The sequence below is a fragment of the Cryptomeria japonica genome, chromosome 7 (genome assembly GCF_030272615.1).
Source record: "Cryptomeria japonica chromosome 7, Sugi_1.0, whole genome shotgun sequence".
Taxonomy (NCBI): domain Eukaryota; kingdom Viridiplantae; phylum Streptophyta; class Pinopsida; order Cupressales; family Cupressaceae; genus Cryptomeria; species Cryptomeria japonica.
Window position 1 is genome coordinate 168,381,694 of NC_081411.1, and position 13,822 is coordinate 168,395,515.

The 13,822-nt window shown below is 37.4% G+C and overlaps 1 protein-coding gene across 2 annotated transcripts in view; it reads left to right on the plus strand.

The window, feature by feature from the left end:
* Positions 1-13,822, plus strand: part of LOC131068796 (alpha,alpha-trehalose-phosphate synthase [UDP-forming] 1) — a 202,900-nt gene that overhangs the window by 144,317 nt on the left and 44,761 nt on the right. For both annotated transcript variants that reach the window (XM_058004070.2, XM_058004069.2), the window contains exon 11: positions 6,250-6,367. In XM_058004070.2, the coding sequence (XP_057860053.1) occupies positions 6,250-6,367 (118 nt within the window). The remainder of the gene's footprint in view (positions 1-6,249; positions 6,368-13,822) is intronic.

Genomic DNA, 13,822 nt, shown 5'->3' on the forward strand with positions numbered 1-13,822 from the left:
CCACGGTACCCAACCGACAAAATAGTTCTTATGGAGGTCGAAAGGCAGTCACGTCCGACCGGCACCTTACTCAGAGAAAGCAAGCAGGCTGGATTCACGTTCCCCATGATTATAGGCAACCAGGGTGTCCATCTGAAGACCCCCACCCTAGCAGAGGAATCCCTCGCAAAGCTGGCCTCTTATGGCCTACAGGAGCATTTTCTGAGAAAACATTTTGATCACGATAATTTGGCAAAGAGAGCCTATGGCAGGCGGTACAGAGCAAAAGAATCAGTTGAAGACTATTGGAAAAATTGCTCTGATGACTATGAGGTCCGAAGACGTGAATATTCCAGGCTGAGTGTGCAGCAAATGCGGCTCTTTGAATACCGCCGGGTCCCAGATCAACTCACAGATTCAGGAAATTGCCTCCAGGTCCGGGAATTTGAGGTTGTAAGGCATCTTTTGCCAGGCGTTGATTGGTCCTAGGACCCGATCATCGATTTCGAGGCAGTCATGGCAGCCCCGACAAGATATACAGACCAATGGTTACATCCGCAGATTGAAAGACTAATTCATGAGGGATTCCAGTTCACTTACCACCTAATTGGCAGCCTCGATTCTCAGTCTTTCAAGGATGAAGGAACATCCAGTGCACCTAGGGAAGAAATTGAAAAACCCGAGAAAAGAAAGAAAGCTAAGGCTTGCAGAGGAACTCAGACGTCCAAGAGAACAAGAAGGGAAAAGATTCCTATAAGGAGACCAGAGGTCACTTCATCGTCAAAGGACCCCAGTTCGTTCGACGATGTAGTAGAATTAGATTATATACCTGCTCCACCTTCCCAGAGTGACATCGATGCGTTTGAAACTGATGATCCTCCCGCGCTCGACATGTTGGAAGTTGAGCTAAGAACCATTGAATCAACTGAACCGGGTAACCAAACAGAGGAAGGAGAGATTCCATCCATCAAAGGGATCGAGGTGCATGAACCCACTCAACAGAGCTGCCATGAGTTGCCACTCCAGAATACAACCAAAGATGACTCGACCATCGAAGGAGAGCAAAGGACAGAGGAGACTCGCGAGCTCGAAAGGACCGAAGAACAACCATCACATGAAGATACCAGACAGTTGTTCAGTGAAGTGGGAGAAAATTCAGCTGCAAGCAAGGAACTTGGCACCTCTTCCACCCCTCTGGTAGCAGAACAGCTGCGAATCTGTGATGAGTCGGCTGAAAACATCAAAGAACAGAATGTAGACTTAACCATATCATCAGCCCAGACAGTACCTCAAGAATGGTTGATTGCCAGAGCATAGCGCAAGGCCGCCACCAAACCACCTATTGATCTGGAGGACATCTTCTCGCGCATAGACCAAGCTAAAGCTAAGGGGAAGAAAAAGCCTAAGGCATATTCTAGAATGACTAAGGATGATCAAAGGAACTGTACTCTTCACATCGCCGCCCCGCCTGTAGACAAGCCAACAGATTAGATTACACTGGCAGATTATAGCATCACGAGTGTCCCCATTGGACGAGCCACTAAGGAGCAAGAAAAACAAGAATTCAAAGATTCAGTGCAGAATATACTCAGGCAGCTTGAAGAGATAACAGCTGAAAAGAACATGTATCGGGCTCGTGCTGAGCAGGCCAAGGGATACATCAATCAGCTCTTGAGGCCATTACACAATGCTTCCGAATCCCATATTCCCCCGACGACATTGGCGCAAAGGACCACAACAGAATTTGAAGGAGTGCAGGATACTGCAAAGGCTGTTAAGGAATGGATGCAGGGCATTAAAGAAAGAGGGGAGCGAATCTTCAGGGATCTGCGCAAAATGGCCCTCCATGGGGAAGCTATTGTTATCAAAATGTGTAAACTGAAGAAAGAATGCTATAATATTCATGAGGCGATGGCAAAAACTTTGTCCCTTGTTCGGGCTTTATTCTGGACCTGTTCTCAGATCCCTGTTGCTTATGCTATTTTGAATCCTTATAGTATCAATACCTTCAAAGACTAGTATTGGACTCTCAGCATGAAGGACGACATGAGGGATAGTATCAATAAAATGCATGATAAGTGCGATGACACTCTATCAAACGTAAAAGACTTTGGTGAGAGGATCCTCAAGTCCATGGTTTCGGGTTGGAAAAACAGTATGGAGGATAGTGACGTACAGCTGCAGTGGGAGGACCGACTCATTCCCAAAATCACATACTCCATAGGGGATCTAGATTTTGCTTCTGAGCTTCAAGCAGACATCTCATATTTTGAAAATCACAAGTCGTATTGAAGAGAACTGGAGAATTTAGATGACCTCCTACAAGGTATCAGTTACAAAATGTTTAATCCACCTATGCTGCCAACAACCGAATTATTCAAGTTATGCATGAGATTTTAGGACTACGTTCGGGTAGAACGTGCAACTGATCGGGATATATGGGGAGAATATTTGCACGACGAAGTCGAGTTCGTCACTGAAGAATCTAGAGCTGGAAAAGAGAGTGATTTCCTAAAAAGTGTTTTTTCCTCAAAATTTTGAAAAGTGCACTTTTGCACCAAAAGGTCATATTTGACTTCCAAGTCAACAAAAATGTAAAACTTTATGTGTGCACCTTTTTGGATTATTTTTGGATATGTTGTAATTACCTTTTTTAGGTAGTTATTGCTCCCTTTGGGGTGGTTGTTGATATTTGCCTCCCATTTATGGGTATGGGCAGCCATGTTAATGGATGAATCTAGGACCTTTGTTTAGATTAGATCTTGGCCATTCATCCTTTTTTGAGGCCTAATTAAGGGACTGGTTTTCCCTCATTTTGTAAGAAGTTCTTGGGAAATTTACAGGATTTAATGCAAAGTTAAGACTGTTTCCAAATTTCCTTGTGAGTGCATGGTCTCCTTCTTCACTAATTTATAAATTTTTCAGTTATGTTTATTTCCTTTATATAGCATTTTCAAACAAACATCCGATAGAATCCTCGCAGTTCACACCATTGGGGAATGGCTGATTGCCTTTCTCTTTGCATGGTTAATCTGAACCTCTCACATGCTTAGTTCGGTTATTGAATATTCACTATGAATGTAAAATTTCTAATGTTGTAGTTGATAACATGAAAATCCCATTTTCCTTTGAAGATTGCACTAGATTTATGCGAATATTGTGCTTGAGTAGCTGGTGATGCTTAGTCTAGTTATTTGGAGGTGTCCGTCTATTTGCTGAATCTGCTATCTTAGTTAGAATTTATATTTCATGTATCTCTCTCTCCCTATCCTTCCCTCCTTTTTCCCCCTTTTTTTTATCAAGAGAATCCACAGTCCCATTGAAAACAGTAGCAACTCATTGAAATCATTTGATAAGAGAGATCACAAAGATTCTAGGGAAGTCATCTATCAATCGCCTATCTCATCGTAAGTCCCCCTTGTGTTTCCAACATAAACACATCAAACCACTGAGCAATCTCGCAGTCAAGACCTGACAAACGAAACCTTGAGGTTGTCCCCTTTGATCAAACGTAGAAAATAGCATTAGGGATTTCCTTATCTCAAGAGAGGATAGGATACTCAGCTAGTTTATTCTATTCTGTGTTGGCCGTATGGAGTTTGCAGCATTGCGATTCTAGACACGTCAATAGGACACTGCTTACTGGATGCTATACCTGCCTATGCCTCCCCTTGATCTGGTGAAGGTTGTGTGCATAAAGTTTCTAGAGCATGATTGCGTGGAGCATGCAGCGAACCGGGATATCTGGAGGGATTATTTAGAAATAGAAAATGACTTTTTCGAGAAAGAATCCACTTTGGGATCCTCAAAAGTGCTTTTCCAGAAATAGTTATTTCTTTCTAGCCACCAAATCCACTTTTCCAAAAATAGTTATTTTTTCTCACCACTAAAGTGCTTTTGTAGATTTTGTACTCTATGCAAGTGTACTTTTTGGGGGCAGCTCAAGGGGCCTACGACCACATAACAACATCCAACCCAAAGGAACATGAACAATCGAAGGATCAAGATCGAAACCAATACATGGAATGAGGGAAGGAAGGATGCATATACAGATTCTGATTGGGTAGGAGATGTGGATGATAGAAAGAGCACTATCGGCGGTGCATTCTTTATTGTGAAGTTGGTTTCATGGCTTAACAAGAAAAAATCATGTTCTTCATTATCTGCTGCTGAAGCGGAATATGTCGCTGCTGCTACCAATTGTACTCGGATTTTATGGATGAAACAAATGTTAAAAGTTATAAGGGTAAGTTATGATGAGCCTATTGTTATTCACTGTGAAAATACTGCTGCTTTGATATGTCAAAGAATCCGGTATTTCATTCCAAATCAAAACACATAATCCTAGGCCTATGCATATTGCATGCTTGTCTATTGTCTTAAATTTTGGCTCATTGCCATAAAATTGGTGTAACTAAGGAGAACCTAACTCTTAATTAAAATTGTACAAAATGATATTTATAAACACCATTTTACTACATGCAAATAAAAGACATTAATACCAAATTATAATAATCACATTTAAAAATGTTCATATTTCCATGGGTATAAATTTTGTTCTATGTGCAAGTTTACTTCCACATGCATGGAGACTAGTTTCAAGTTGGTAGTTGGTAAGGAGATATGTTCCTTATTAAATAGGTATGGGCATCCATTTTGTAGGGATGAATCTGGGCCATTCATCTGATTTTGGAAACCTATATAAAGGGATTGGAGTTCCTTTGTTTTGGTAAGAAGTTCTAAGATTGTTGCTGAAACTTTGCTGGAATCTATAGAGAATTAATAGAAGTTAAAGTTGTCATGGTTTCATGTGAGTGCATGGTCTCCTTCTGAACCATTTAATTTCATGTCATGTATTTTGTTTTCAGATAGTATATTCAGGTTAGTATTTGATAGAAATCTTTGAAGTTCATACCATTAAGGACTGGCTGATTGCCATTCCCGCTGCATGGTTAGTCTGAACCCACTTATATGCTTACTTCAAATGGATGGATGTAAAAGTTCTGCATTTATGTTTAATAGCATGAAAATCTAACTCCCGTTGAAGATTACATCAGATTTTACATCGTTGTACTTTATTAGTTGGTAAAGTTGAATCTGGTTTTAAAAGGTTTCAGTCTATTTTCCTTAATATACTATTTTAGATAGATTAGTTAGTTGTTTTCTCTCTCTTTCTCCCCCTTTTTCCTTTTTTTTAATCTGAAAGTTGAAGTCCAAAACAACATCATGTTAAAGAGAAATTCGATGAAGTCAATACTGTAGAGTCTTAGGGAACTTGTACAACCGAAACTGATTTTATCTAACCATGTAAGTCCCCTTTGTGTTTCCAGCAAAACACATCAAATCACCGAGTTATCCTGCAGTCATGAACTGACAGTTGGAACCTTGAGGTCATCCCCATTGATCAATTAAAAACAGCATTAGGGATTCCTTACGCAAGAGAGGATAGGATACTCTGCAAGAACATTCTATTTTGTGTTGACCGGATAGAGTTGTAGCAATATGATTTTAGCCACGTCAACAGAAGTCACTGTAGGCACGAGAACTATTTGCAACAACTTAGAGGGTCACTGCTCTACCATGATCAAACATTTTCCACTTCTTTCAGAGTGTTGAATACAAAATCCCTTGGTTGAGATTGATAATTGAGTCTGCTACCTGTTTCAAAGAGTAATTTGGCTAAACCATTTTCTATCTTTTGATACCATGCTACACAATTGAAAATCAATTCTTTGAACTATCCAACAGACTGGCAGAAACTTTATTTCTTATACCACTATAATATGCTACCCTTGTTCTTTGCCCCAAAATTTTCTCCTTTTCCACTGAGTAATTTTACCACATAGTTTGCAAGCGTCTGATAGTATATATTTCAGATTGTTATCAATTTACAGACTGATTCTTCAAATTAGATTTGCAATATATGTTTGGCATAATTGTCCATCCCTTAAGATTGTAGTGGTTTATGATATTCTGTATTCTTGATTGCGAGTTACATATTTCATTATCTGCAAATCTGAGACTGAGCATTCAAGATAGCAAGCAAATTGCTTGTCAAAATTACTCAGTTAGAAAAGTAAATATTTGTGGTGTAATCCAATGGGTTTCCTACAAAGTCTTATTTCTTAAATAGTTCTTTTATGGGGCTTGGGCTTTGTACTTGCCTAAATTTTTAAAAGTGTTTTTATATTGTGATGTTCTTTTCAGGGACCTGAATTAAATTTTCTGTTTTTGCATTTAATCATAACGATTGATTTTTCTTAATTGTAGTGAGTTGAATGATACAATTGTTGAGGCGCAATTACGGACTCGAAAAATTCCTCCCCAACTTCCTCACGAAAGGGCCATTGAAAAGTACCAACAATCCAATAATCGGCTGCTTATATTGGTATCATCTCTTTTCCATTTTCTCTCTTTGATTGTTACAAATATGTGCCTTACCTAATGAAATTTTTAACTCCCGAATCCATTGAATGAAAGCATTGCATTCTAGATTCATTTCTGTATCCTTTAGAGTAATCTTATGATTATAAAGTGGATTTTTGTTGTGGTGTACATCTCAAGTTTGAATACACAAAATTGAAATGAAAATAATCTTTGTTGTAAGTGTTGAGTCATGATAAATAGTTATTGCTGGCATGTTATCTTTATTGAGTTCATCAATCACTACTGTTAGGTGATTTGGTGTGAACCTCAACCTTAATCATTAGAGTTTATTGTTGTATTCTACACATATAAAGGAATTGAAATATAAAGGTTTTCATGGTGAGAGACAAAGAGGCATGGGCAACCAAATCTCTCGAAACAAAATGGGCTTAATAACTGACCAGATTAAATAAATACAACGTCAAAATGATGAGTATCTACATTTATCAATCTTTGTATTGGCATTGAAATGATGCCAATACGTTGAAAGACTGAAATTCCATCATCACTTGCATCCAAATTTTCAGTCTCATCTTGGCAGGCAATCTTTGGCCTCCAGGATGAAAATTCATTGTTGAGGAGAGGCCCTACAGCTGCTGAAGGATAGACGCCTCTGCTATGTGACACTTTTGGTAGTATTAAGCTGTTGGAACTTCTGATAAAAGAATTTACCGTCCTTTCTCAGTTTATCTGCTCCAAGAATCATCTGAATTGCATCAGCTCTGTTGTGAGTGTGCTGATAGTTATTGCAATAACAAAGGATACTTAGTCCTTCACCAAGTTTGTTCAAACTGATGACTATAGCATTCTGATATTCTGTTATGCTTTGTGATTTTTGCGTAAGCACATTTGAATGTTTTTGATTGAGCGTCTACAATTTGTTTTTCTGATCCATTATATTCAGCAGACCACCAAATGTGTGATTTATGTTGGCCAATGCCAGATGGATGGTAGTCTCAGAATGAGGTGGATGTTTGGCTTCAACGTTCTCACATGTATTAGCAGTTTGGTGCTTGTGAAGGATGTTTGATTCACCTATCAAAAAGTGAGGGGCAGGTTTTTGGGTTTAAGGTGGAACAGAGTGCAGTTCTCCTTTCTCAGAGATAGGGAATGTGTAATGTCCTTTTTAATATTTTTTGAAACTATCTGATGTTCTTATACTTTCCCAATTTTATATATCAAAGTTATACTTGAATGATAAGCTGATTTGAACAATAAACTAAATCTTGTTGCCAAATTGATTCTATTCAACTGTTCAAACTGAAAACCTTTATTCATTTCAAATATCCTAGACAATATAACAATTATAATATCAAATGGTACGTAGAATTTTCATCGAAAACAATAATAATAACAACAATTTGAAGGCTGTGACTAAGGTTCTGAAAGGGATGCACCAGCTTCAACTGATAAATCACAGCAGGTCAAACTTAATACCAAAGACTAGTCTTTGTGGCATGTGGCAAAAAGTGGTGCTTTGATATGGCATGGTGCCACTCAAATAAGATTCAGCAGATCTTAATAAGGATCACAGCTTTATGGTGCGATTGCATCATATAAAATCAGCTCTCAATTAAATAATATGGCATGCAGCATATAATACGACCTAATTCACCATGATTTAGTCCTTTGGTATGTAATAGCACCCCCCTAGTTTTTTAATTTTTTACCAAGAAACCACTAACAAGAATTAAGAATGGGCATGTAAGCAAAGCTTCTAGCTGTCACAGAGAATTGATATGGATTTGCATTATGGTTTTCTCCTAAGTTGTCGGTACTAGTATGAGAATGGGTATGAGTATGGGATACAAGTACACCAGTACGACAATTTTTTTCCTTGGGTAAGATAGATGTGGGTATAGTGTGTATACACACACACACACAACCAAAGCCATTAAAATAAAGTTGGGAAGTTGAAGCATCCTATACATACAAAACCAAAACTATTAAGACATCCATAGGCTTCTTCTGAACATGATAACTCCTTCAATTTTATAATTGTATCTACCTCCCTTGATCTCTTACGTAAATTGCAATCATACTAGTTATCTATGATACTCCACAAAAGATGATTGTTGTAAATTTTAAATTTTGTTGTACCCAAGCGTTCCCGTACCAGGATGCACACAATACAGATATGGAACCTGTTCCAAGTGTACCTGTTAACCTAAGTTTTCTTGTAAGGTGCCTGTTTTGGTATGGGAATGAGTATGAGTACAAGATATGGGTTGCCGATATGACAGGTTTTTTTTTCTTGGGTATGGTGTATGTATATATATACATATTTTTTTTTTAATGTCCATAATTGTAAAACTAAATACATTTGATAGTATGATACTTCATCATTGATCAATGCCAAATGCCGAAATGGTAGTGAATTTAGTGATAAAGATAAATATTAAATGTTAATTGATAGGTTAAAATTTCAATTTTATGTTATATGCCATATAATATATATCATATATGTCTAGGGTTACAATTTAAATGAAAATCACTACAATTACAAAATTGAAATAAATACAATAAAAAATAATAATTGTCTTCAATGTTCATCAATCATCAAAAGGATCTGGATCAAGATCATTGTTGGGTTCAAGTTCAACATCATTTGAACCATAAGTAAATGCATTGCCACTCCCACTAGGTGCATCATGTGTAAGTATCTCATCATCATCATCTATAGTGATGCTAGCAAGCTCTTGAATATATGCATCCAAGTTGGTACACTTAGGGGCTATGTCCCAATGCTTCGTTGACCCTTCCTTGTAGTGTTCTTTCTTATATGATAGAAGACGCAAATTGGAACAGCCATAAACCAAGTCTTCGACTCTTTTTGCAGCCAATTGGTTATGCTTCTCTAAGTGGATAAATGATATGTGCTCCAATTCCATTTAGCATAACAACTTGCAACCTATTAAAATTGGAGAGAAAACCAACACAACTTAAAAATAAAAAATGCAAAATAAATTAAAGATGGTAAGTACTAAAGTCTACAATACAAAACGTTAAAAAATAAAAAAATATTTGTAATAAAATCTTGATTGCAAGAGGTTGGAGGAACAAATAATCTTGCCCATGGAGGTACCACCATGTATGGGCATCTATAGTGTATTGGTCTTGAAGAGCACAAATACTATGATGATGAACAAGCTAAACTCTTTCCTAACATTTTCCACCACTTTTGAATTGAGAAGAGTCTTTTGAATGTTCACTTGTACCTATTAGCAACTTCACTATCTCTATATGGAAGAGTTCTCCTTGGCAAAGTAGGTATTTGTGAGCTATAGTATTTGAGAGATAATGCATATGCAAGGAGGTGCAATGGTGTGTTCATCTTGTTCTAGTGATGATGAATGATTTTTTCCATAGTTCAAAAAAATGTTTCTTCGGGACCTTTCTGTTTTTGTCCTATTATGCCCTTTACTTTTTCTATCATGGTGTCAATGCCATCATAGGTTTACCCCAAACATGGCTGATCTATGTTAGCAAACCTCATCATTAGGCTCAGTGAAATTCAAGACATATTCCACACAAGCCCACCAATCGTTGTCTAGGATCAATGACTTGACCTTTTGGGTCCTCTCTAAATTTGATTGCTTCCAAATACTCTGTTGGTTGCTAATAACAATGGCACTCAATGCCTCTCGCACTTTCACAATTTGTCTCAAAATGATTGTGTGTGATGCAAATTGGGTCTCAACAACCCAGGATCATGTAAAAAGTCAAGACCCGACTATCAAAACCTTGGAGTCATCTCATTTGATCAACACACTGAGTCTGTCCACGTATAAAGTCAAGACCTGACTATCGGAACCTTGGAGTCATCTCATTTGATCACATAGTTTAGCATTCGAGAGGTCTTTGTTCAAGAGAGGATAGAATACTTAGTATTTTATTCTGTGTTGCTTGAGGTCATAAAAAACTCATCAACACTATCTTATTAGATGGGTGTACAAAATTCAAAGTTTTAATCAATAAATTTATGATTTTTTAGACTGAACAATAATTGTCAATAGGGAGAAGGAAGTTGGGGGTCAAAATCAACTGTTTGTGGGGTCAAAGAGGATGTGGATCCCTTCCATACCCAATCACGATGTTGTACACTTGGTTATTTCTCCCTAGACTACTGTAAGATCCTAGGAAAGGGGCATGGGAATGATGTATGGGGTTGGAGAGAGTATCGTGGGAATAAGTTAGCCATAGCTAGTCGGTATTTGACAAAAAAAAAATTATGTCCAACAACTTAATAAGACAAAAAAGGGGGTTGTGGAACCCAATCAAAGCTAGCCTCATATTGTAGGTTTTTTAATGTTATTTAAATTTCAATAAATGTAATTTGAATAGTGTCGTACCAAATATTTTTGGATATTTTATTCATAAAAAATAATAAACTCAATTAGTATTTATTTATTTAAATATTGCATTGTGAAAATGAAAGAAAAATGAAATAATTCAATAAAAGGAAATTTTATTTTATTTTTGTCGAATTGCCATAAATTTCGAAAAATAAAACCCTAATCCTAACCCAAATTTGAACCCAATTTTTTTTTTTCCCAATTAAATCTTGGCTTTTTGAATTATTTTTATCTTTTGACTTACCGATTTATTCCTGAGATTTTTTATTTCTGCAATCGATTATACTACCTACATCTGTGTCAAATAAATGAATGTGGGGTATCTAAACAAGAGTGGCATATATTGTATCCTAGCCAAGAACATAAAATCTAAGGAAGAAACTTATTATCTTTTCATATTAGATTACAATTTAGCAATAATATGCCCCTGCATGTTTTTCTGATACAAATGAGGTGATGTAGTTAAAGACTAATGATTGCACCGGTAGAGGATAGAAGACTTTTGTGATGAAGAGATTGAGATTTTGTGATTAGATGACTTGATCAGTTATTTATGTTGTCATTCATGGCAACTGATGTTAAATAATGTTGATTGATGTTTCTTGATGTTTGGTTTGTCATCTAAGTGATTCAGTCTACCGGAGACAGGGTTTACCAGCAATAGACAGAAGTCTGTGAAATAGGACTTTAACTGGTACATGCAAAGATGTTTTACTTGAAGCGGATGATTGGTGATGATTGGTGATTTGCGGTTTGGAATATAAGCTTTTATCATGGTAATGAGTATCTGACCGGAACTGCATCTTGTGATGACTATCGGAAGGCATGCTTCTAATTTCTGATGAAGTTTTGCTAGGGTTTTAGAACCGGTGAAGAAATTATCAAACCGGTAATTATTTTGGGTATGGCAGTGATCGACAACAAGTTCACGTGTTGATGATAACGCGGCACAAATTGTGTGAAATGTTTGAAAGACGTTTTGGCACGTTTGGAGAGCGAATTTCTTGGGAATGTGCAAAGTGCTTAGCGAAGTGAGCTAAGGGTTTGACTTTGTACCAGATCGACTTGTTGTGACAACTTATGATCATTCAATGACTGATATTGATTTGTAATTGATTGTAATGATCCACATGATGATCTGTAATGAGTTGTAAAGATCTGTGATGACCTATGATGTAATTTAGGGTTTAGTGGCCGACCTAGTGGAAAGCATTATTTATGTTGGCTTAGTTGATGTTTATTGTGTCGGTGATCTTAGAGAAGAGTGTGCAGCCATATCAGAGAAGAGTGAGATCTGCCTGAGAGTTGTAGATAGCGAAGCATAATTGGATTTGATTTAGCAAGCTGAGAAGTGCAAGTAATAGATCACTTTTTCACTGTTGGTCTCTAACAATTACAGCAGATTAAATCCCTTAATCGGGTAGGTCCTGACAGCCTTAATCTTGTAAATCCCCTAACAGGGTAGCTCTCAAAAAGAGTGGTAAATCCTCTCACGAGGTTGATCCTAACAGGTCATTAAGCTCCTAACTGGGCTACACATCCAAATCCCTTAATCGAGTTACTCCTAATAGGGTCTGCTCCCAACAAGGCGTATTGTAAGCTCCTAACAGGGCGTACTTCAAAAGAGTACAAATCTTTGTGGGTACTAACTCCCACCGTGGCTTTTTCCCTATTTGGGTTTCCATGTCAAAAATATGGTGTTCATGTGTGGAATGATTTTCATGTGATGTTATTGATTATCTTTAGTTTATTCATTATTTCTGAATACACCGGTACTGTTTAATGAAGTGGCATATGTGGTAAATGAAGTTAGATTTGTTGCAAGTTTGATTTGGCTTTAAAGTTGTAATATTGGTATTAATATCGATTCACCCCCCCTCTCAGCATTAATCGGATCTTCATAGGATTAAGAATTGGTATCAGAGCTTTGGTCCTCTGTGTGCAGAAAGTCTAACCGCTTGAGGGAAAGATTCTGAGGAAGTCAAGATGATGAAGAAAGAGGGTCCTGCAAGATCTGGAAAGACATAATGAAAATCTACATCAAAGGTCTTGGTGCACAATGTTGGAAGCAAGTTGAAACAAAATATGTTGCTCCTCCTACCACTCCCTTGACACCGGATGAACTCAAAGAGCAGCAAGATAACATGCAAGCCTTAGAAGCTATTGTTAGTACTTTATTTGATTCAGAATATATTGATGTTCAAGGACTGGAAACTTCAGGTGAGGTTTGGGAAAAGTTAGATTTAATCTATGGAGGAGATGAGCATGTGCAAAGAGCCAAAGAGGAAAGCTTGAGAGGAAAGTTCGATGACATGAGGATGCTTGAAGGAGAAAATATTGCACAGTATGGTCAGAGAGTCAAAGAAGTTGTTGGTGACATAAAGAGTGCTGGAGGTAAAATGGATGATGATGCAATAGTAAGTAAAATGCTTAGAACTCTTCAACCTCAGTATGCTATAAGAGTATCTGCAATCCAAGAACTTATATCTATTTCAAAGGATACGGTAACTGTTGATTCATTGATTGGTAAGCTTACAACTTTTAAGTTAAATAGTTTTGACAATAGTGTGACAAAATCTACTGAATCTGCCTTTAAAGATTTTGTTATCGGTTCATTTGCTAGAAAAGGAAAAGATATATGTCAAAATCATGAGTGCAGATCAAGTTGTGGAAGCTATCGGGGAAATGAAGACAATGAAGATCAAGTGATGGAACTTGAGGCACTGTTAGCAAAGAGATTTCCAAGAGGCACCGGTAAGTATAAAGGGAAGCTACCTTTGAAGTGTTTCTCTTGTAGTAAAATTGGTCATATTGCTGCTAATTGTCCTAATGTTGACAAGAAAGAGAAATTTAGAAAATATAGAGGAAAGGGCAAAAAGCAATGTTATGTTGCAGTCGATGAAGGTGTGACCGATGAGGAGTCTAAAGATGAAGATGACAATGCGGAATTTGTGTTTGTAGTCGTGAAGGAGGAACTGACAGATGAAAAGGCACTGGTATCTCACATGGAGACTAGTGATGAATGGATTATAGACAGTGGCTGCTCACACCACATGACTGGA